The 21,328-nt window shown below is 27.5% G+C and overlaps 1 protein-coding gene across 1 annotated transcript in view; it reads right to left on the reverse strand.

Annotated features, from left to right (window-relative positions):
* Positions 1-20,198, reverse strand: part of LOC145828605 (hydrocephalus-inducing protein homolog) — a 59,760-nt gene extending 39,562 nt beyond the window's left edge. Inside the window, exons 1-31 of the mRNA XM_082936360.1 lie at positions 20,067-20,198; positions 19,208-19,333; positions 17,247-17,366; positions 17,056-17,133; positions 16,456-16,712; positions 15,830-15,954; positions 15,038-15,239; positions 11,782-11,965; positions 11,203-11,421; positions 10,724-10,953; positions 10,236-10,378; positions 9,550-9,674; positions 9,305-9,463; positions 9,049-9,162; positions 8,578-8,742; positions 8,344-8,496; positions 7,623-7,726; positions 7,217-7,502; positions 6,734-6,849; positions 6,102-6,381; positions 5,641-5,829; positions 5,374-5,534; positions 4,971-5,244; positions 3,954-4,256; positions 3,407-3,507; positions 2,586-2,694; positions 1,683-1,907; positions 1,241-1,561; positions 984-1,114; positions 579-715; positions 73-209 (exon numbers count right to left, since the gene is read on the reverse strand). Coding sequence (XP_082792486.1) covers positions 73-209; positions 579-715; positions 984-1,114; positions 1,241-1,561; positions 1,683-1,907; positions 2,586-2,694; positions 3,407-3,507; positions 3,954-4,256; positions 4,971-5,244; positions 5,374-5,534; positions 5,641-5,829; positions 6,102-6,381; positions 6,734-6,849; positions 7,217-7,502; positions 7,623-7,726; positions 8,344-8,496; positions 8,578-8,742; positions 9,049-9,162; positions 9,305-9,463; positions 9,550-9,674; positions 10,236-10,378; positions 10,724-10,953; positions 11,203-11,421; positions 11,782-11,965; positions 15,038-15,239; positions 15,830-15,954; positions 16,456-16,712; positions 17,056-17,133; positions 17,247-17,366; positions 19,208-19,333; positions 20,067-20,186 — 5,394 coding nt within the window. The 5' untranslated portion in view covers positions 20,187-20,198. The remainder of the gene's footprint in view (positions 1-72; positions 210-578; positions 716-983; positions 1,115-1,240; positions 1,562-1,682; positions 1,908-2,585; positions 2,695-3,406; positions 3,508-3,953; positions 4,257-4,970; positions 5,245-5,373; positions 5,535-5,640; positions 5,830-6,101; positions 6,382-6,733; positions 6,850-7,216; positions 7,503-7,622; positions 7,727-8,343; positions 8,497-8,577; positions 8,743-9,048; positions 9,163-9,304; positions 9,464-9,549; positions 9,675-10,235; positions 10,379-10,723; positions 10,954-11,202; positions 11,422-11,781; positions 11,966-15,037; positions 15,240-15,829; positions 15,955-16,455; positions 16,713-17,055; positions 17,134-17,246; positions 17,367-19,207; positions 19,334-20,066) is intronic.
* Positions 20,199-21,328: the final 1,130 nt, after the last annotated feature.

Consider the following 21,328-nt stretch of genomic DNA (forward strand, 5'->3'; position numbering starts at 1 on the left):
AGTATTTAATAATCAAAGCAAAACTGTTTAGAAGTTGTATGAGAAACTATTTAAGTATTTTTAATCACTAACATTGATGGGAATATTTGCACTGACAGGTCCAATTGGTAAATTTGCACCTCTCGGGTCAAAAGTAACTTTGAAATCTATAGTTTCGTGGTCAGGAAACCCAGGTAATGACTTTACCCGCTCCAAATCAATGCTGAAACCTTAAATAACAAAAGCTTTAAAAAACATTTTAGAAAAAAGCTTCAGTACTAGTTTTTTTTGAAACTTAGGAAACTTTTTATAAACCCAAAAACAATTAACTGTACTGTAAGTAACTTGAAATAGTATCATTATGGTAAAAATTAAATTATTACAATGATATCATTTTCTAAACGGAAAAAAATACAAAGCTTTAATTAAACCATAAGAAATTTCTGAACTTTTTTGAATTTCACAGAAATAAACAGTGCCGATTTATTCAAAAGTACAAAAAAACTTTAACAGGTATCATTACATCACTGTTCATATTTGCTTACTACAAAGTAAACATAAATTAGAATATATAATATATAAAGACTTAGAACACTCACCGCTTTGAAAAAGTTTTGTTCTATCTGGTTTAAAAGAAAAAGCGTAATATGAAGTATTTGTAGCTCTAACAATATGAGATTTTACATCTCCTAAGACTATGTATCCAAAATCTAGTAAATATTCGCTTAACCGTAATCTGAAAAAAAAAGACTCCATTAACAAGTTTGCTTTAACTAAAACATATAAAAAAATTGGCAAGATATTTAAAACATTACGTAAAATTAATAATTAGAAAACATGTAGCTTTATTCCAAAGAAACTTTTATAAAAAAATTCAACTATATAACCCTTTATAAATAGTTTTTAGAGTGATATTCTTAAACTTTTTATTAAAATTGCCTTAAAATGAAGCCAGAATCACTTTTGTTTGGTTATTGCTTCATTTTTAAGATAGTGAAACATACTTATTAGCTTTTTTAGATCTCTTATCAGCATTCGACAAGCTTGTCAGAGAAACAAATTGTTGTTCCATTGCATAATCTCGAAGAATTAACCGTTCAAATTCTAGTTGAACTTCCAATTCAGTTGTAATATCCTAAAAAGCATGTGTGAAACATTTTCATTAGCAAATAAAAGCCAGTAATAGTTCACGGCGTACAAAACAGTACCAAAAATGGGAAGTGTAGTTCAATTAATAGCATTTAGTTCATTCAAAGTTAACCTGGGACGGCCCGAACTCGTTCAACTGAGCATCTGACGCTTCATTGGAAATGCTTTGCGGGGCAACTTCATTGGCAGCAGCGCCGTCGACCGAAACTTTAACGTCGTTCGGTCCGCACGAAGGCTTAAATGCGTCTCGTGTCTTGGAAATGAGTGAAGCTCTTCCTCTTTTCTCCTCCACAACTTTCCTCGCTTCTCCCAACAGCGTCATCATGTCGACGTCGTTTTGGGGCACGATGCGAGGGAGGTCCAACACCAGCCGATGGAAAATACCTTCACCGCTGATTGTGATCGTAGTAGGTTCAAAATGAGCAACTTGCAGCTGTTAAACATGTTAGACATTAAAATGTTTTCAAGACTGGTCTCCAAAATTTTATATGTTTTATAAGTGAATCCACATTTTTATATCAACAAATTACATATTTACCAGTAAAATAATTTACCTCAAAAGTTTTATGAAATTGGTCAGGAACTCCAGGGTAATAGTAGACTTTTATTTCAATTTTATCCATGGGAGAAATATGACCCGACATTGGTTCAATAACTGGAAGCCCAGGTAACAGTCCATCTTCCAACCTGCCTCCGACTCCCTTCAGACCTTCAAAATTGAAACCAACTTTACCAGTGTTTTCCAACGTCAAAGTTGAAACGGCCATTTGGTCATACATCTGAATTTTAAACATATTACTTACAAAAATGATAATCAGATCTTTTTAAAATGTTGCTATGAATTAAGATTGACCAGCTTTGGCGTAAACTTTAAAATCAAGGATATAGGGGGACAGAATGAATATTTTTTTTAACTTTATTTTATTTTTTAGAGTTTTAATTTTAATTAAGCTATAAGTTGCTTTTATAGATTTCAACTATTCAAACTTTTTTATATATAGCAAGTTTAAGGTAAAGAGCACAATAGTTTCCATATGGGAGGAGAAATCTTTATAACTAAAGATTTTGAGTGATTTATTAACTCTTCGTTTTAGTCGTCTCCTTCAATAAGGAGCCTAATTTACTCTCTGACTTTTACCAGCTATACCTCAAAATAGAATATTAAAAATATGTAAATAGCAACTTTTAGCTTAGTTAAACTTCTTCAAAATAAGATCGAGTTGTTATTATTGACCCTAATTAATGATACTTATATAACATGTGAAATTTTAGAATGGAGCAATTGACTAAAAAACTTGTGATGTTGTTGTAAGTATTTGAAAATTTATTAATACCAAGATGTATTCAAAAGTAAAAATACAGCAAACTTATGAAAAAACTTTTAATTATTAATTTATTTTAGTATGTACACAAGTTTACAACAGTAAAATTATAAAGAATAACATGACATAACTAGCCTGTTTACCAAAATCAACTTTCGTGACAGGAAAATTATATTGAATAAGAGAAGCTGAACCTTTCAAATCCACATTGTAAGTTGGACCACCCTGTACCTCGCATATTGCTCTATAATTAGTTTATTAATATTGAACTAAATACTAAGAGTTACAAACATATAAACGCAAACTAAAAGCGTATGAAATTTCAAGTAAACTTTGGTTTACAGCTTAATTTTAGCATGATTAACAAATAAGCTTGATAAAAGTTTAACTCATAGATTATAGTTAACAATAAATTTGACTTTTTTATTAGTTTATGTCAGATGATAATTTACACAAGTTTTTTTTATGTTTACCTATGCACACTGCACAGTAAAGTGCACATAAATTATTACTGTGACATAAATTTTGATTATTATTGAGAAGGAAAATAAAAAAATCCATTTGTTTTAGAAAGCTGCATGTTGAAATGTATTAACAAACTTTGTATTAAAAGTTTTTAAGAAATACAACAAAATTTTAAAATATTAGCTTTTATTTTATGTTTAGTCTACATTAGGTGTGCACCAAGGTAAACTTTTAGTAATTAGGTCAAAGCTTTAAAAACTTAGAAAAAACCATAGGTTTGAACAACCTATAAACCTGAAACCTAAAAAGTACCTGTTTAAAAAAAATTAAAAACATTAGAAACATAAGAGCAACATAAATCCATTTTCATTCATGTGAGTACTATTATTTTAATTTTTTTGTTAATACATTACTTTTAGTTTACACAAAATTCTTTCAACAACTTTTAAATACGTTCCTTAAAACTTTTTGTTAACTATAGAATAACTAACTTGGCATTACAAGAAACAAACGCATGTCCATAGTAAGTAAAAGTGACACGTTGAGTTTGACCAGGCTCTAAAGATCCGTATAAAGGTAGTATGTCAAAAATCTGTAAAATTTACTGAATATATCTCCTTCACCACTATAATAATCATAATTTAAGTATTATTTGGCTGAATAAAGTTTAGAAAAGATAAGAGACTTTCTAATCAGCTATTATTTATATAATCAAATATTTTTATAAAAACGTTGAAAATTAATGGCTATATTCACGTCTTCACTGCAGAGTCTGTATTTAAAATATAATTTTTGACAATATGTAGAAAAAAATTCTTTATTTACTTTACTTTCTCAAGCAACTAAAACATTTCTTAAACGATTACGTTTAGTTCAATAGTTTGAATTTTTTATCTAATTTTTAAGAATATTTTAAAATTTATATAGAAATCAATAGAAGATAAATGAAAATAACTTAAGGATCTTTTTTCAAACAAAGTTTATAAACTATATGCACATAAATTTAAAGTACAACTACGTATTTTATAAGCAATCTACTTCTTCAACGCCATCTGGGATGTGGTGCTCGCCTGCCTGTAACCACGGCAAAGCCGGATATATTTCAACTTCGGGAGTGCAAAAAGAAGATTCAGTTGTTGATGAAGTGACGCTTATGCTCGGTATGCGCTGCACCTCAACCGGTTGCTCAATAACTTCTTTGGGATTTTCCGATTGAGTCTCAACGTTTTCTTTTGAGCAGTTTTCTTCTTTTAAGTTTTCCTCATCTTGAGACTCATCGTGTAAATCTTTTTTTGAGTTTTGTTGCTCTTCGTTTGAATTTTCCAGTTTTATATCGGAAGGCTAAAATGTTGGTTTATTTATAATACACAAGTATTTAATAACTTTCAGCTTCTATTAAATACAACCAAACTGGTTTAAGATGTATATAAATCATATTTATATTTTTTATTTCATTTAATTTTTTTTTTCTGTTTGTAACTACAGAACTTCACTTATAACCATTACTAGGTTTAGTACTTGATTTAATATAAGTTTTTGTGTGCAACGACTTAACTATTTATTTTATCAATTTAATTTTATCACATTAAGTTGTACTATTAAATTGTATTTATTAAAAAAGTACCAAATAAAATGTTTAGTGTAAAAGATAAACTGGATTAAATTCAAATAAAATGTCTACGTGTAAAAATACTGCTAGCATTAAAGATCTATTAAATCACATTAAAAAAATTTGCAAAATTTAATTATTATTTAGCAACATAATTTTAAAAATACAATAAAAACTCACTTTTATGATTACAAGGCTATTTATTACATAGGTTTATAAACAAATAATTATAATATAACTTAGGTATTTTTTCTTTTCCAAATGCTTTGTTACTTTGTATACTTTTAATAAGTTTTACAACACTTATACCACTTTTCAACCAATATTTAATGACCAGTATTAACAATTTTTAATATTTATTTACTTAGAAAAGCGTTTTTAACGTTCGATAAAAATAATTCAAAGTGATTATAAATAACTTTTTGAAATTCAGAGAGTAAACTAACACCGTCATTGTTTATTGACTCAATCTCCTTGGAGCTATTCACTTTACTATCGCTATCTTCAATTTCGTTTTCAATTAACTCAGTCGGAACATTCAAAACTTCAAAATGATCATTTATTGACATCTCAATATTAGGTATAGCTACACCATCCTTATTAACTACGTCATATCTTATTTCTGCTTGATCATCTAATTCTTTGTCAACAACTTTTGATTTTTTTTCTTTGTTTACACTCAATTTTCTATGGTTACGAGGGTGCAAAAGTCCATCAAAACTATAAATAAGCTTACAATTTTAGAAAATGTTTAAAAATGTTAATTATTTTATATGGGTTTTTTTCCTTAGATAATTAAAATGTAACAGCTATGCTACTTTTCTATTAGCAGAGAATAAAGTAACTCACACTATGTTGTTACCTCCTTCTTGAACTACAAATGACCATTTGTAATTTAAAAAAAGTGGACTATTGTTAGTTACATCTACGTATTTTGCAACTTCAGTGTCGTTTAATATGCAGCCAAAGTCTATTGACGTTTTATCTAACGTTAGGTTAGGGAAATTAACCTGAAAACAATCCAAGTTTTTTTTGAGCTTTTAATGGATTAAAATACCTTGTAAAAAAGGTAACAAAGTTAAAATTTTAAAGTTATTTATAAATATATACACAAACTTTTCCAGTTAGCTTAATTATTTCTTCGTTTGTATGCTCTAGAAAAGAAATGATAACTTGTCCCTCAATAAATCTTGAAAACTTGTCTTTTTTGAACATCGGATCGAAACCAACGTGTATTTTCTCTTTCTGTTTTACGTCTAACTTAAAAACAAGTTGACTGCACGACTGACTGTCCTTATCATATACCTAATAACAATTTATAAATATTTTTAAACATAAAGTATTTTGAACAAAACAACATAGTGTTTTTATAATATTTAATAATTATATACAACTAAGAACTTCTTTTTAAACAAAAGACTTAAAGAGAGTGAAGTGTTTATTTAAATAAAAAAATAAAGTTTATTGATAATATTTTAAACAACATCAATAAAAAAGTAAAAAAACACAACTTTTAGTTTCTAAAAATACAAGAAACACACGATCAATTGAAACGAGCAAATTATAATCAGATTTACTTGAAAAGGATATTCGGTGGTCATGGAGCAGGTAAGCGGCAGTGCTGATATGTTCTCAATGGTAAAGTCCTTCACTCTCGGCTTCATCTCAATCACGGAACTTCTCGACCAATTGTCGTTGTCGAGGCAGTCTATGTTGAAATTGATGACGTCAGCAGGGCTTATTGTGACGCAAGGAGTGATGAAGTTGCAATGGACGATCGTCTTTATAATCTTTTCTTTGCCTGAAGTTTTTCCCAGTATTGAAAAGCAACTGATTGTTTCTGTCACTTCCTTTGGCCTGTTGTTAAATTTTGTAATAAGATTTTTTTGTTTCGTGAGATAGATTAAAAAAGTTACTAAAGCTAAATTCTACTTTTTTAGAAAGTGTTGAGTTATTTTTAATGTAAACCATTAAACGTAGTTATTGATTGATAAATTATTTTTTTAAAGTAAAATACCAATTGTAAAAGTTAATAAAACTGAGAAATATTAAAAGCTATAATACTTTATACCTAAAGAAATAAGAATAGTAACTCATTTTCAATGTCTTTAAAAACTTTAGCAAAAATATAAAACTTTTAAGAACACTTACTTAGCAATACTACACTTCACTCTAAGCTTAACTAAACAGATAAACTTTAAAAACTAACCCTTGTGCATTTCCTTCCAAAGTTAGAATTTGAGATTCACCAGGTTTCAAGGTTAGCCTGCATGGATTGACCCAAAATGTTGGAGCTTCCGGAACTGTCATCTTTTTCATCATGTCCTTGAAATTTATTACACAGTTATTAATATATACTAGATAATTTAAAACACAATTATTAAGTTGCCAAAAACGGTCCAGGGCACTGTCAAATATTTTATTGTGATTTTTAAGATTTACATCATAACAAACAATTAATGCATAATGGTTGAATTGTTTATTCAAAATCTAAAAAAAAAAATATTATGACTTTATGAATACTCTCGACTACATATTTAAATAAATAAAAGATGTAACGTTTAAAGGCAAAATATATGTTATCAATATTTTGATATAAATAATCTTATAATTAACTATTTAATATCATACATTATTAATCTTATATTTATCTTAAAAACAAATAAGTTTGAACCCTTTTTGTTCACCAAACCTTGTACTTCATGTCATTCGGGTTGTACTTTGAAACTTTTCTCAGGCTCATTCTCAGCTGAGTCGGATTGTGGCCTTCCGTGTTCCAGCTGAGCTGCTGCACCCTGCGACCCTTGTTCGTCAGTTTGAACTTTCTTTCCAGCCTCGTACCGGCAAAGTACGAGCCGAGATCCATCGATGGAGCCATCGGTGGATCGCTCTGAACGGACGTTCCAAATCCTCTTGCCTGCAAACTCACGGAAACCATCTGTCCTTTGTCTACTGAAACCAACATCTTGTCTTGAAACCTGTATTTAAACATAAAAAATTAGATGTTTAAAAAATAAAAAACGGCCCTTTTACAGCTACAAAAAAGATAGTTTAATTTAGCCGTTACCCGGTTAGTAATTTAAATTAAGAAGACTAACGTAAGACTGTCATCAAGAAATGCAGTGACTTCTAAATTGATTGACTTCCCAGGCTGCAATGTACCCTTGCTAGGAAATACCGTGAAAACTGTGTCTTTGCGAAGCTTAAGATTTTATTTTGACTGATAAGAACCATGTTATGCAAAACTAGACATTAATATAGATTAAAAAAAAAACATAGGAAAAATTTTAAATTAAGCTACAAAACTAAAATACATTTAAGTTTACTATTTTAGTTATTTATCAAGTTTAATAAACTTATAACATATTGAAACTATCTTCGTATAATATATTAAAACACTAATAATACAATTTTTCATTTCTAACCCGTGTTTGATAAATAAAGATTAAATACAAAAACTTAATTAAAACAAAACAAAAATATAATATAATTAACTGATGAAAAGATATGTATCGGCATTAACTGCGCTTAAGTTTTATAACAATCTAATATTATGATATAGAACTTTTTTATATCATTTAGAAAAATTTCTCAAATAAATGTGTTCTGTTAATTTCGATAGAATTTATAAAAGTAAATTGTAAAACTTTAAAACACAAATGTTTAATTATATAGAAGTATAACCTTATTAAAAAACAACGCTTAAAAATGGTAAAGGATGAACAAAAAATTGACTTTATGCGATAATCATAATATGTATAACTTTAATTTATAATTAACATTTTTGCATAGCTTAGAAAGTAAGAAACAAATATATACCATGTCAATGTTGTATAAAGCAGGTATCAACGACTCATTTTCCATTGTTATGATTTTTGTATTTTCATTTAAAACTTCAACAGTTCCATAATCAACCTTTTCAGGAGTGCAGTACACTACTGGGCCTTCTCCCTTTGAAATAACCTTGGTGCTCTAAAAATGAAATTTTAGGCTAATTAGCTAAATTTTTAGTTTTGTTAACTTAAAATTAATACTATGGTTAAAACTACAAACTAGATAATGATCAGGTAGTCCGAACTGAAGAAAGTTTAACACTTCCTCACACTCCATGACATACATTACTACAAAGTCTATTGGCACTGCAATGGTTTTATTGGGTGGAATTATGCCTTGTGTTTTTTTACTGGTGTATAAAATGGTAGTGTTATCATTCTTAGTCTGCAAATTTAAATCTTGTAAACTTGTTTGTAATTAAACTTAATAACTTTTACAATTGTCAATAAAGCAGAAAACAATATTTATCGATACTTTACTCTTTATTACTTATACCGATAAAAAAGTGTACAACTAATTTATAAAAAGTTTATAAGTATGAAAATATATAAGATCAAAATATAATACGTTAAGTTATTGAAAAGAGAACAACTTAAGTATTTTGAATTGAACAATACCATTTTATTCTTAAAACTTGAAAGAACCAATTTCAAATAACCCCACTTGTAGTATATGTCAAAAATAATTTACTTGTTCAATTAGACTGTATTTAGCAGGAAGATCAGACTGGTTTTCAATGAGTACATTTTCATTATAAGTATGATTCACAAAACATCTACCAAGGTTCAAGAACGCAGTTTTAATCTGTATAAAAGAATTAAATTGTACCAAAATTATATGATGGTTATATAATCAAATAATGCTATTAAAGTACTACAAAAACAATTAAAAATTCAATATATTTAATAAAAAAACGATTGTGTTTTGAAAATAAGACTTTGTTTACTCTAATTTGAGGAACAATAGTCCTAGCAGTTATAGGGAGTGTAAGTATTGATTTTCCAATTCCTTGCACGTCAACATGTAGTTTGTACGCGTACTTTTTGACTGTGTTGCTACATAACGTTACTTTAACTTTTATCTCACTTTGTGCTCTTATAACTACCTATAAATTAAACACAGTTAAACAAAAAAAATCTTAAAGTTATTAAGAAAAAAATTATAAAGAAAAGTTAATATATTGTAATTTACTTGGGCAGGCTTTATACTAAATTCTTTTGGGTTCATGACAAAACTGAAGTTCGTCATACTTCTCAGCAAACTGTTGTTGTCTAGATCAGATGAGCTATTTAATGCTGGTTCACCATTACCATCGTCTATGAAAATTTTAAAATACTAAACGTTTTAACTTTAGCTAAAATTTAGGATAGTTATCAATTTATAAGTAAAAAATAGACCAATGACTCAAGTTCTCAATCACAAATATCTAGTTCTAAAAATTTGTTGTTCTGTTTTAGGAATAAATAAAATTAGAAAATGAGAAAAGTATTCATAACAAATTAAAGGATAGTGTATCATATGTAGCACTTTCTGGTATTTAAGTATACTCTGATGACAACTTTTAAGAATTAAAATATTTAAGAGTTTAAAATCAATATATAATGGTTTAAAGTATTTTATTGATACATCAAAATTTTAGAAGACAACTAATGAGAAATCTGTAATTGATAACAATATAACTTTAATGTTATTGAAAATAATGTTTATTAAAAACTAAAAATTTTTTGATGTTGTTTTGTTTCTCCAAAAATATAGTTCATAAAAAATATTTTATAATAGTGCCGAAAGTGATTTATAACAATAACTATCCATGATTATTATAATCAAAAGAAACAAAACTACATAGTATCTATAGATTGATTTTTAATATCATTCACCTGGAATTCTAAAATTGACATTCATAGGTACTAATGATGTGTTTTTGAGAACGCAAATTTTCGAGTGGTTAAAACCGAAAGAGCAGCATCCTAGCTTCAATTTATCAGTGTCAAAATGAAAGGTCGGCCCAATTACAACCCCTCTGTTTTTATAAGAACAAATTTTATAATATTTATAAGAGTATTACAAATTTAGAAACTTTACAAAAGTTTTAATATTTTTTTTTAATAATAGCTTAACTTTAATTTAAGAAAGTTTTAACAAAGCTGATATAAACGGTTGAAATAATTTTTAGTGTTAAAACAGAAGTAGAGCAACAAAATCAATTATCCAACTTCAATATGTGTTAACAATTTTGTAAAAAAAAAAAAACTTAATAATCATGGTATTAAGGTATGAAAAATATATAATTAAATAAAAAAATGAATATGTATCTAAAAAAGTAGTGCCAAATCTTTGCCACGATTAGTAGTAAAATTTTACAAACGTTACAGTAACGGTAAGATTTTTCACTGCTCCATCTATTTCAAAAACAAATTTCTTTTCTACTGGACCAAGTTTTTTACTACTAAAGTTTATTTTTATTGACTGGTAGCCATTGGGAAGAACAATTCCTTCGCGTGGATTTAGTGAGAACGTTTTATCTTTTTGGGCTTCGTTTACTGGTTCAATTAAACCGAAAATTACATCTATATCACCTTTGTTAGATAACACCACCTACGAGTTATATAAGCTAGTTGTTAAAGTTATTACTGGTTAATTTATTTATAATTTTAAAACTTTTCTCAAGTTTAATATAACGTGAAATATTCTTAATAGTTTTCACTAAACTTTTATTAAAAAACTTTAAATAAGGTTTTCAACGACTACTTTCTTAATCATAAGACTTTTTAGTTTTGTTTAAGCTAGGTTTAATTAATTTCAATTAGTTTATGTTTTGTTAGTTCATACGTATAACCAAACAACCTCATATTGGTGGCTAGATCCAGCAAAAACTTGTCCAATATTTAGACTATCAAATGACATTTCGCACTTCGGCCCCATTCCGTCGCCCCTAACTTTCACCGGCAACCTCGTTTCTCTTCCTGTTACGTCACAGAAGATGGTTTTTTCGTAAAACTTTGCAACTTTCGGGCGGAAAACAACCCTTACTTCCAAAGACGAGTTGGGCCAAACTTCACCTTCCTGATAAAGCTTTTTTGTTTTTAACTATCCTATATGATCGTTCATAAGTTTACAAAAAACGTGTAAATAAATTTAACTGCACCACTTAGAAATATACAGGCTACTTAATATTTTAAGCCCGTTAAATAGCTTTACTAAGCACTTAAAGTTTTTTTCAAACAAATTATCACAAAATTACTGTAATAACTTTTTAAATTTTATGAAAGTTATTAAATTAACATAATCCCTATCAAAAATGTACCAGAACTAGCCTCTAGTTTAAAATAACCTATAGTTAGCATAACTTTTAGTAGTTACTGAAAATTAAAGTTATGATAGATACTGTTACATATTAAAAAAGCTTAGCTTAAATTTACTAACAGCTGGTTCAACTTTAAAAACATCATCTTGAAACAAAACAGGATCATTTTCTATCATTCTCTTTTTGTTTTGAAAAGTTCTTGTTAAGATAGATATTCGATCTTTTAAAGTAGGGTCTAGAGAACAATCTCCTAAAAATCGTAACTTTTCTTGTTGTTCTTCTGATTTTAGATCAGTGTAAAACCTATTTTTTTATAAAAATATATTTACAAAATATTTCAGTAATAAGTAACTAAGTTTAAATCTTTTATCGCAAAACAACTTTTACAGTTCTTATCTTAGTTTCTAAAGTTTTCAATAAACTTTTTTTTTAATGTATTGTTGCCCAATATTTTATTAATCAGCATTTATTTCGGCCATCATCAACAAAGTTGAGATGTTGTTCGCCATCAATAATAAACATTTAACTTCACCGCACGATCAACAACAACAACAGTATCCAAGACAACCTACGACCGGTTTCGTCATTATTAGGATTCATCAGACATGCATAGTCGCGAGATACCGCTGTTGTGATATAACCAAGCGGGATTAAATGCATAAACACTGAAGCGACTGTTTGTGGTCATAGGTAAACCGTTCACTGCCCAACGTCTAAGACATTGTCAGTTTAATGTGAGATTTTAGTCTCTACGCTCGTTTTAATAGTTTTAGCCAGCTTTTATTTCGGCCATCATCAACAAAGTTGAGATGTGTTTTTTTAACTGAGCTGGCTTAAGTGCATAAGCACTGAAGATCATCACTGTTGATGATGGCCGAAATAAATGCTGGCTAAAACTATTAAAACGAGCATAGAGACTAAAATCTCACATTTAAACTGACAATCTCTTAAACGTTGGGCAGTGAACGATTTACCTGTGTCCACAAACGGTCGCTTCAGTTTTTATGCATTTAATCCCGCTTGGTCAGATCTTAACAGCGGTTTCTCGCGACTATGCCTACCAGATAAGTCTTAATAATGACGAAACCGGTCGTAGGTTGTCTCGGATACTGTTGTTGTTGATCGTGCGGTGAAGTTGATTTTTTATTAATTTTAAAGTTTTGTACGCCTTTTTCTTTTATAAATTAAAAAATATTCAAACAAAACTACAAAAGTCAGTCTTCACTTTTCGAAATATAGTTTTTTTAATCTAATAACTTAGTGAAAACACAACAACTTTGTAATTAAAAAGTTTAAACATAACTGACTCATTTTCGAAAAAAAAAGTTTATTTATTAATTTCGTTTAGCTCTCTTCAGAATAACATTGCTAAAAACTATGAATATTGTAGAGTAATTTTAGTTATATATAATGAATTTGAAAAATCTAACAAAAATAGTTACGTCATAAAGTATAAAAGTCTGTTTAGAAAAAGTTTGAAAAATAGAATAGAGCTGCACTGAACTAACTTAAAGTAATTTATAAGACAAAATTGCTAAAACAAAAACATTTAAAATAGTAGAAATTTTTACCTTAAACTAAATTAAATAAAAAGCACATTAAAAAATACGAGAATAACGACAACAAAAATAATACTACTAAAGACCCTATTTGTAAAGTTTTAAATTGTAAAAATCTCTTTGTTTGCAAATTTTTGGCTCGCGAGATCTAATAAAAAGAGATTCTAGAACTGAAAGATGGTAGGTGTTTCTAGCTCGGGATAGGATTTCAAACCTATTATCCAGGTAGTTCTCGGCACAAACAGGGTTGTTGAGGAGGTGCTGATGAATAGATGACTGTTCGCCTTTAGGCTTCAAGTCGTCATTAAAAATAAACCTTTTAAGCTTTTTCGTGACATGCTGCTCTCGCCTGACGTGGAAACGTTGAGATGTACGACCTACGTAGTCATTTCCGCAATGACATTTAAATATGTAAACTACATTACTCAAATCATGGGTAGGTGTGGCATCTTTTACGATTCCGTTAAGTGGGCGGTTGGTGTTGTACACAACACGTAGCGAAACGCTGTTAAAGGTGGATTTTATAGCCAATGAAGCTTGCTTAGCCAGTCCTATTGAGTTTTCACCCATATAAGGAAGGCGGAGGTACACTGGGCAAGGATGTGGGCCGAAAAAGGGTAAGCGATTCATTTTGGACTGAGTTGCCTTAATTGTCTTCTTGATGACTGTTTCGGGGTAACCTAGTGAGAGAAAAATTTTGTAGATGTTATCAAATTCTAGATTCAAACTGCTGACTGTTTGAATCTAGAATTTGATAACATCTACAAAATTTTTCTCTCACTAGGTTACCCCGAAACAGTCATCAAGAAGACAATTAAGGCAACTCAGTCCAAAATGAATCGCTTACCCTTTTTCGGCCCACATCCTTGCCCAGTGTACCTCCGCCTTCCTTATATGGGTGAAAACTCAATAGGACTGGCTAAGCAAGCTTCATTGGCTATAAAATCCACCTTTAACAGCGTTTCGCTACGTGTTGTGTACAACACCAACCGCCCACTTAACGGAATCGTAAAAGATGCCACACCTACCCATGATTTGAGTAATGTAGTTTACATATTTAAATGTCATTGCGGAAATGACTACGTAGGTCGTACATCTCAACGTTTCCACGTCAGGCGAGAGCAGCATGTCACGAAAAAGCTTAAAAGGTTTATTTCTAATGACGACTTGAAGCCTAAAGGCGAACAGTCATCTATTCATCAGCACCTCCTCAACAACCCTGTTTGTGCCGAGAACTACCTGGATAATAGGTTTGAAATCCTATCCCGAGCTAGAAACACCTACCATCTTTCAGTTCTAGAATCTCTTTTTATTAGATCTCGCGAGCCAAAAATTTGCAAACAAAGAGATTTTTACAATTTAAAACTTTACAAATAGGGTCTTTAGTAGTATTATTTTTGTTGTCGTTATTCTCGTATTTTTTAATGTGCTTTTTATTTAATTTAGTTTAAGGTAAAAATTTCTACTATTTTAAATGTTTTTGTTTTAGCAATTTTGTCTTATAAATTACTTTAAGTTAGTTCAGTGCAGCTCTATTCTATTTTTCAAACTTTTTCTAAACAGACTTTTATACTTTATGACGTAACTATTTTTGTTAGATTTTTCAAATTCATTATATATAACTAAAATTACTCTACAATATTCATAGTTTTTAGCAATGTTATTCTGAAGAGAGCTAAACGAAATTAATAAATAAACTTTTTTTTTCGAAAATGAGTCAGTTATGTTTAAACTTTTTAATTAAAACCAGTACCAAAACCAAACTATTCAAAAACTTTGTAATTAAAGTTGTAACTTGAATTAAAATCTCATTTACATCTTTTTCCTCTTATTTTCTTCTCTAGCAGTCGCGAAACGTGAGAATTTGAAACGGACCAAAACGTCAGACCGATTATGAAGTTGAAAGCTCCTCTGATTTGCCATTGATATGAAGGTACTGTCAATGCGTAAACTGTTTTTATCCAGTCTTACGTTTGCATTTATTGCAGTACCATGCAGGCTCAAATGAACTGTGTCGCCTGAAAGACAATTTTATAAATAGATAACTTTTTTGTTCATAAAAAAAGTTATCTACAATACAAGTCATCAATTAAAAACTACTAGAAATTTAAAATTACCTATATTTGGTAATATGTTCACCTTAAAAAAATATACCCAACATTTTCAGAAAATATTTTTTTTAAACAAAGGCCTACATTTTTGAAAGATTTCAATTGAAAAAACAAAGGTTTTTTAATTACCAAAAGTTTTTTTACTTAAAGGTAAAATAGTTCTAAAATTGAAAACTTGTATTTAAAAAACAATAATTTATCAAATTAATACTTTTAAAGTACCACAGATGATATTCCGATAAGCTTAGCTTATCAGGATCTTCAGGATTTAACGCCTTTTAACATTACATCTTATACTTTTAAAGTATATTTTTTTTACTAAACAACAAAAGTTATTTAAACAGTTAAAATGTACAACAATACTTAAAAAAAAATTATAACAAGTAACTGGAAAGTATTTTAAGATTTAAAAATAGTTATATAAATACTTTAAGGCACATTAAATCAGTTTATTTTCAATCAAAAAATATTTCAAAAAAACTACACTGAAGGCTTACCGCAATCGAACTCTACAGTCAAGTCTTTTTTATAGTCACCTACATTAATTGGCTTAAACTTAATTGTAACTTGCATACTATCCCCTATCTCCAAACTTGTCTGATCACTTAATATCGAAAAAGGTCTAGAATAATTATAAAATTATTGAAAAATTTATACCATTTTCTTAATTTAATGTTTTTCACAAACTAAAATTTGGATTACAAACTTTTTTATTTTTATTTTTAAATATTTCATTATTGTATATATGAAAATTTAAAAACGTACTTAAACATTTTTTACCTAGAAAATTTAATAGCTGCTAGAAAGAATTTATTTTTAGTTATCATTTATTTAAGTATTTGAAACAATAAAAAGAAAAACTATTATTTACAAAGAATCTCAAATCGTAATACTTAAGTTTTAAACCGTAATAAACTTATTTAAAAAAAAAAGTTTAAAACACAGTTGAACAAAAAATTAATGTTTTTTTTAACGCAAACTACAGCATTATTAGAAAAAACTATTAGTAGTATGTAATTTGCAGAAACTTAAAAAAAAATTATTAAAAAACTTAACATCAATTTTTAACAAAAGTTTAAAAAAACTAGTGAATATTACAAAGTACAGTATATTAAAGACTAACTCTTCTACTTTGAAGCAGTATTTTGCTAGGTCATTTCCAATATTTCGCACAAGAATAACTTTTTCCTGCTCGTGTTTAACAGGTGATTGTCCGAAGTTAATCTCATCAGGAAAGTCAAGAATAGCACGAGCTCCTATCGCTTTCACAGGTACAACAAACTTTTCTCTTTCAGTCATGCAAACTAATTCGTGGCTGTAGTCTTTATTAACTTCTGGTGTGAAACGAATTTTGAAAACTGAAGCCATACCAGGCGCAACCTATTTAAAAATATTTTATATCGACAAAACTATTTTTAATTAAGTAAACAATTTAAAAATAAAGAAAAATACTACTTTAAAAGTTAAAACTTAACATTTTCTTAAAAGCTTATATCTTAATCAACACGAGTTTTAATATTTACTTTTTTTTATCAGTGTTGGAAAAGTAATAAATTAAGAAACAACAAATATTAACAAACAGCAATGCATAAACTTTAATGTAGTAAATAAAATTTAAAACTATATAATTATAAGTTAACTGAACATTCACTATTCTAATAACTATGCTTACAAAATATTGAAACTACCAGGTAGAAAAATATTTATACAATAATGTTTTAACCTTATGACTGACATCATCAGGACTGATTACTTCGAAGTAAGGAGAGTGTTTTTGAACAACTTTGACTAAGCGAGGCACCTTATTTAAAAAAATATTAATCATAAAACAAAAAGTTAATTAGTAAACTTTACAATAAACATAACAGCCAAAAGATCAAAATATAAATTGTATACAGAAACAATATAAAATACCTTGTCATTATTTCTCAGCGTTAATGGAACTTCTATTGGTTTAGAAGGTATAAAGTTCTGAAAAAATATTTCTGAAGGGAAAGGTTGAAACATTGCTTCTTCTATATCAACAGTCGAAACCTACGAAAACAAACTATATTGATCTTTTTTTAATTAAGGTAAGCTCTATATCAACACTTGTTATTAAAATATAATTTTACTAAGCAATTTAAACTATTATAAGAAAAACTTTCAGTTTTAAATTCATTTCAAATACTTTTAAAAGTATATTTAATATTTCAAAAAATAAGCCTCAAATTTTGAAGAATTTTGGTATACTACCAATAAAATAGAGATACAAAACATATCAGTTCACAAAGGCTAGTAAGTATTCTTAATTATTGCTTTTGCTTGAGTTATTTTTAACTGGCAGAGTGTAGGAAATTTTTAATTTAAACTTCTTCTCAATACTTAAGTAGATTATCTGTTAGTCTAGTGGAGAAATAGTATTTACACTACAACAACTTAAAAAAGCCACCAAGAATGTAAATTTTTAGGTTGTATTTATTTACTTCATATAACCTTCAGTAAGGTAGATAAAGCATTACACAAAAAAAGTTATAACACTTTGCTTCAAAATTTATTTTAAAAATCTTATTTAAGAGCTTGACAAACACAGTCTTCATACTTAATAAAAATTCAAGTTTTTTTTTTCTATTTCTAATTTAAGGCCAACTGTGAGCTGTATAAAATAACTTTCAAAAAAATATAAGGTATGGCACCATTTCTAAAGACAACCTTCAAACTTTTTGATATTTACATTGTGCAACTATTCACTAAAATAAATATCTTATGCATACTAGGTCATCAATTATACATCAATTTTAACAAAACTTCAGAAATAACAATTTAATTTCTGGTATTATTTAAATACAATGATATTTTGTAAAATACAGTTTATTTAAGCAGTACTCAATTTTAAAGACAACACTTAAATGTAACCAGAATAAATATTTGCTAATTAAATACTTTTGTATTCATACCTACATAAAAGGAGTATACTAAAAATTTTTAGCACTTATAAAAAGTACTTAGACAATGTAAAAATACTATTATGTTATGTTTTACTTAACTATTAATGCTAAGACACGACACAAATTCACAGAGCCTTACTTTTGCATGATTTAAAATTCTTTTAATTGAGAACTTATAAAATTAAAAATATCTTTCTTTAAACCGTTGTTTTACAATAAAAAAATAGTTTGTTAATTAATTTAAAATTTATCTTTTTTGATTAAATAGGGTTGCAAAAGGTTTTTTATAATTTTTTTTTAGTTTTTCTGAATTTCTTCCAGTTTTTTTAGTTTAAAACTAAACTTCAGTTAGACAAACTGTTTTAAATAGTATAACAACATTGCAAAGATACTGTATGTAAAGCTAGTTTAAATGTCTGTTTTTTTTTAATATTTTAATTATATACAATTTTTTGTTATTTTTATGATAGATTTTTTGTATATAATCAAAGTTTTGTTATTTGACATATAAAAAGATTTTAAAACTCAAGGTTTTTTAGTGATTTTTGTTCGAAATTCCTTTCTTTTTAAAAATTCCTCAAACTCCAGGTCTTTTTAGGATTCCAGGTTTTTTTTAGTAAAATTATTAAAGTAAATTTGGTTCAGGCAAAAGTGACTCATGCACTTCTGACACCTACCCATTACTGCTATATTAATTATATTTGATATTTTTTAGAGTCATTTAAGATAATATTTTATCTAAGAATACTGTATAATGCTTACTGTCATGGAAATAAAACTACAAAGCACTAGTAGTTGTATAAAATAAACCTCAACTTGTTTGCACATTTATAGTTGATAAAGATTAACATAGTTTTTTTACCAATAAATAATTTAAAACTTTCTAATAAATTTTTAAACATTTTTTAAACTTTTACAAAGTAATAAAAACAAGATAAAAAAGTTAACTTTTTGATGAGTAGTTTCTGACATGTCAAGAAGTTCTATAATTCTAGGAAGTCTCATTTCACGCGTAGATGCTAATTTTTGCTCAGTATCAAGACTCATTTCATGCAAGTATGTTGATGGCTTCATCTATACAGTATATAGATTTTTATAACAATATTTACAACTATTTTAGAACAAAAGCAGACTTTATAAAAAAGAAACTTACTAATTAGTTACAGTTTAGTAATTTTTGATAAATCTGCACTACTAATAACTTAAGGATGGTTAGTGTGCACTTAGTCTGCCTTGAATAGCTTGTGATAATTTGAAAGATAAAAATTGGTTAAAAATCTATTGCATGAAAATGTGTTAAATTAAAAAAAAATCACTTAGAAATAGAACTTTAGTTTGTTAAAAAAACTTGAATTCTGCTTATTTAAAGAAAAATCTATATGAATAACCAGAATTGAAAATGTTTTAAAAAACAAAAGATCTCTTTTTAAGTGTTTTGTTTAAATAATTAAAGACATTTTCTTCAACACTTTTTTGACAAATTTTATTTTACTTATAAATTTACAAATAATTTTAAGTTGTTCTTAAAACTATTTTTTTTCTTAGTTAGTAGTTCATAAATTATCTTTTTTTTTAACAACTTGATGAATTTTTTTGTTCAAAAACTTATAGATTGGACATTATTTGAACTGAAGAGAATCTACTTCTAAAAATAACATAAATTGATTTAATTGGACTTAACTCAGATAGAAGTTAATAGTATAAATGACAGCTCTTAATTATATAAAAATTTAAAAAATATATTAAAATATAGATAATGCTGTTTACTGTTTATAACTTTTAATTCATAATATATTTCAACACTAACTTTTAGTCTAACACATTCTGTTGTTTTTATAAGTTTAGGATTCCGAGGAGCAACCACTTTTGTTTCCTTTCTTTTTAGTATATTGAAATTAAGATTACTAACATTATTTGTTGTGGACATTTTTGCTTTGTAGAGCAATTTTTTCTTCTAAGTGCTACATTAACTAATAAAATAGTTTTTATTTTTCCTGAATAAATTTTTAAATGTAAAAAAACTTTAGTCAAAAACTAGCTACTATAAGCAAAAGAAACACTAATATTTATCAATTAAAATATACCTTGGTTAAGTTTAAAGAAACAAAGTATATGTTTAATCAAAGTCAGCTTTTTAATATGATTTTAAAGTATTAGTTTGACTTATTAATAACTGAGTGGACATAATTAAATGGACTACATTAATTAAATTTGTGATCTTTGTTTATATTCAAACATTTATCAATTTTCAATTGCTTCCCAGAGTTGGCTGTTTTGGTTATCAGTAGCAATAAAAAGTAAATGTGAAATTCAAATGATCAATTAATTAGTAAAGGGGCAATATCTAATAAAGGGGACAGTTATTTAAATACTTCTGGCAAGTGGGTAATTACAAAAATAAGTTTGAGCAACCTTTGTTTAAAGCTATAATTATCATTTTTCTTAACATTTTCGTATACAACTAAAAACCAGGCAACAAATTATTTTTAAATTAATGCTTAAAAGAGCTAATTTATAATTGAACAACATTTTGTTGTTGCTTGAGCTTTAATTTAAAAAAAAAAATTTAATTTTTTTTCAAAAAATTTAATAATTAATTTTAGAAGCTATGTTATAACAAAAATGCTTTACTATGCACTTAATCTAGGATTTTTATTTTCTATTTTTTGCCTTAAATATGATTGCAGAAAAAAAAGCTTATTTCAAGCTTTTTTTTATTATTATTAGATATCAGCTTAGTGTTACTTTTATCAGCTATATTACTTAAATTTAAAAGATAAAAACTATTTTATATAACTACATTAGTATATACTGTATAGGTATAAAACGATTTTGTATCTAAAACTTCTTTTAAGTCGAGACAACATTTTAGTTTAAAATCTCAAATACATGTTATTTGGACACTATTACATATCAAATTAAATCAGTTAAATATTTAAATTCAGCTTGTGTACAAAATTTCCTTGACTACAAATAATCTTCTAGCGGTAGAAAATAAAACATGTATTACACGAGTTGTTTTCTTTTTTTGGTTTGTATTTTAACGTTTGCATGACTATCTTGTAAGTT

This window comes from Thalia democratica, chromosome 2 (assembly GCF_965202585.1).
Source record: "Thalia democratica chromosome 2, ktThaDemo2.hap1.1, whole genome shotgun sequence".
In the NCBI taxonomy this organism is placed as follows: Eukaryota; Metazoa; Chordata; class Thaliacea; order Salpida; family Salpidae; genus Thalia; species Thalia democratica.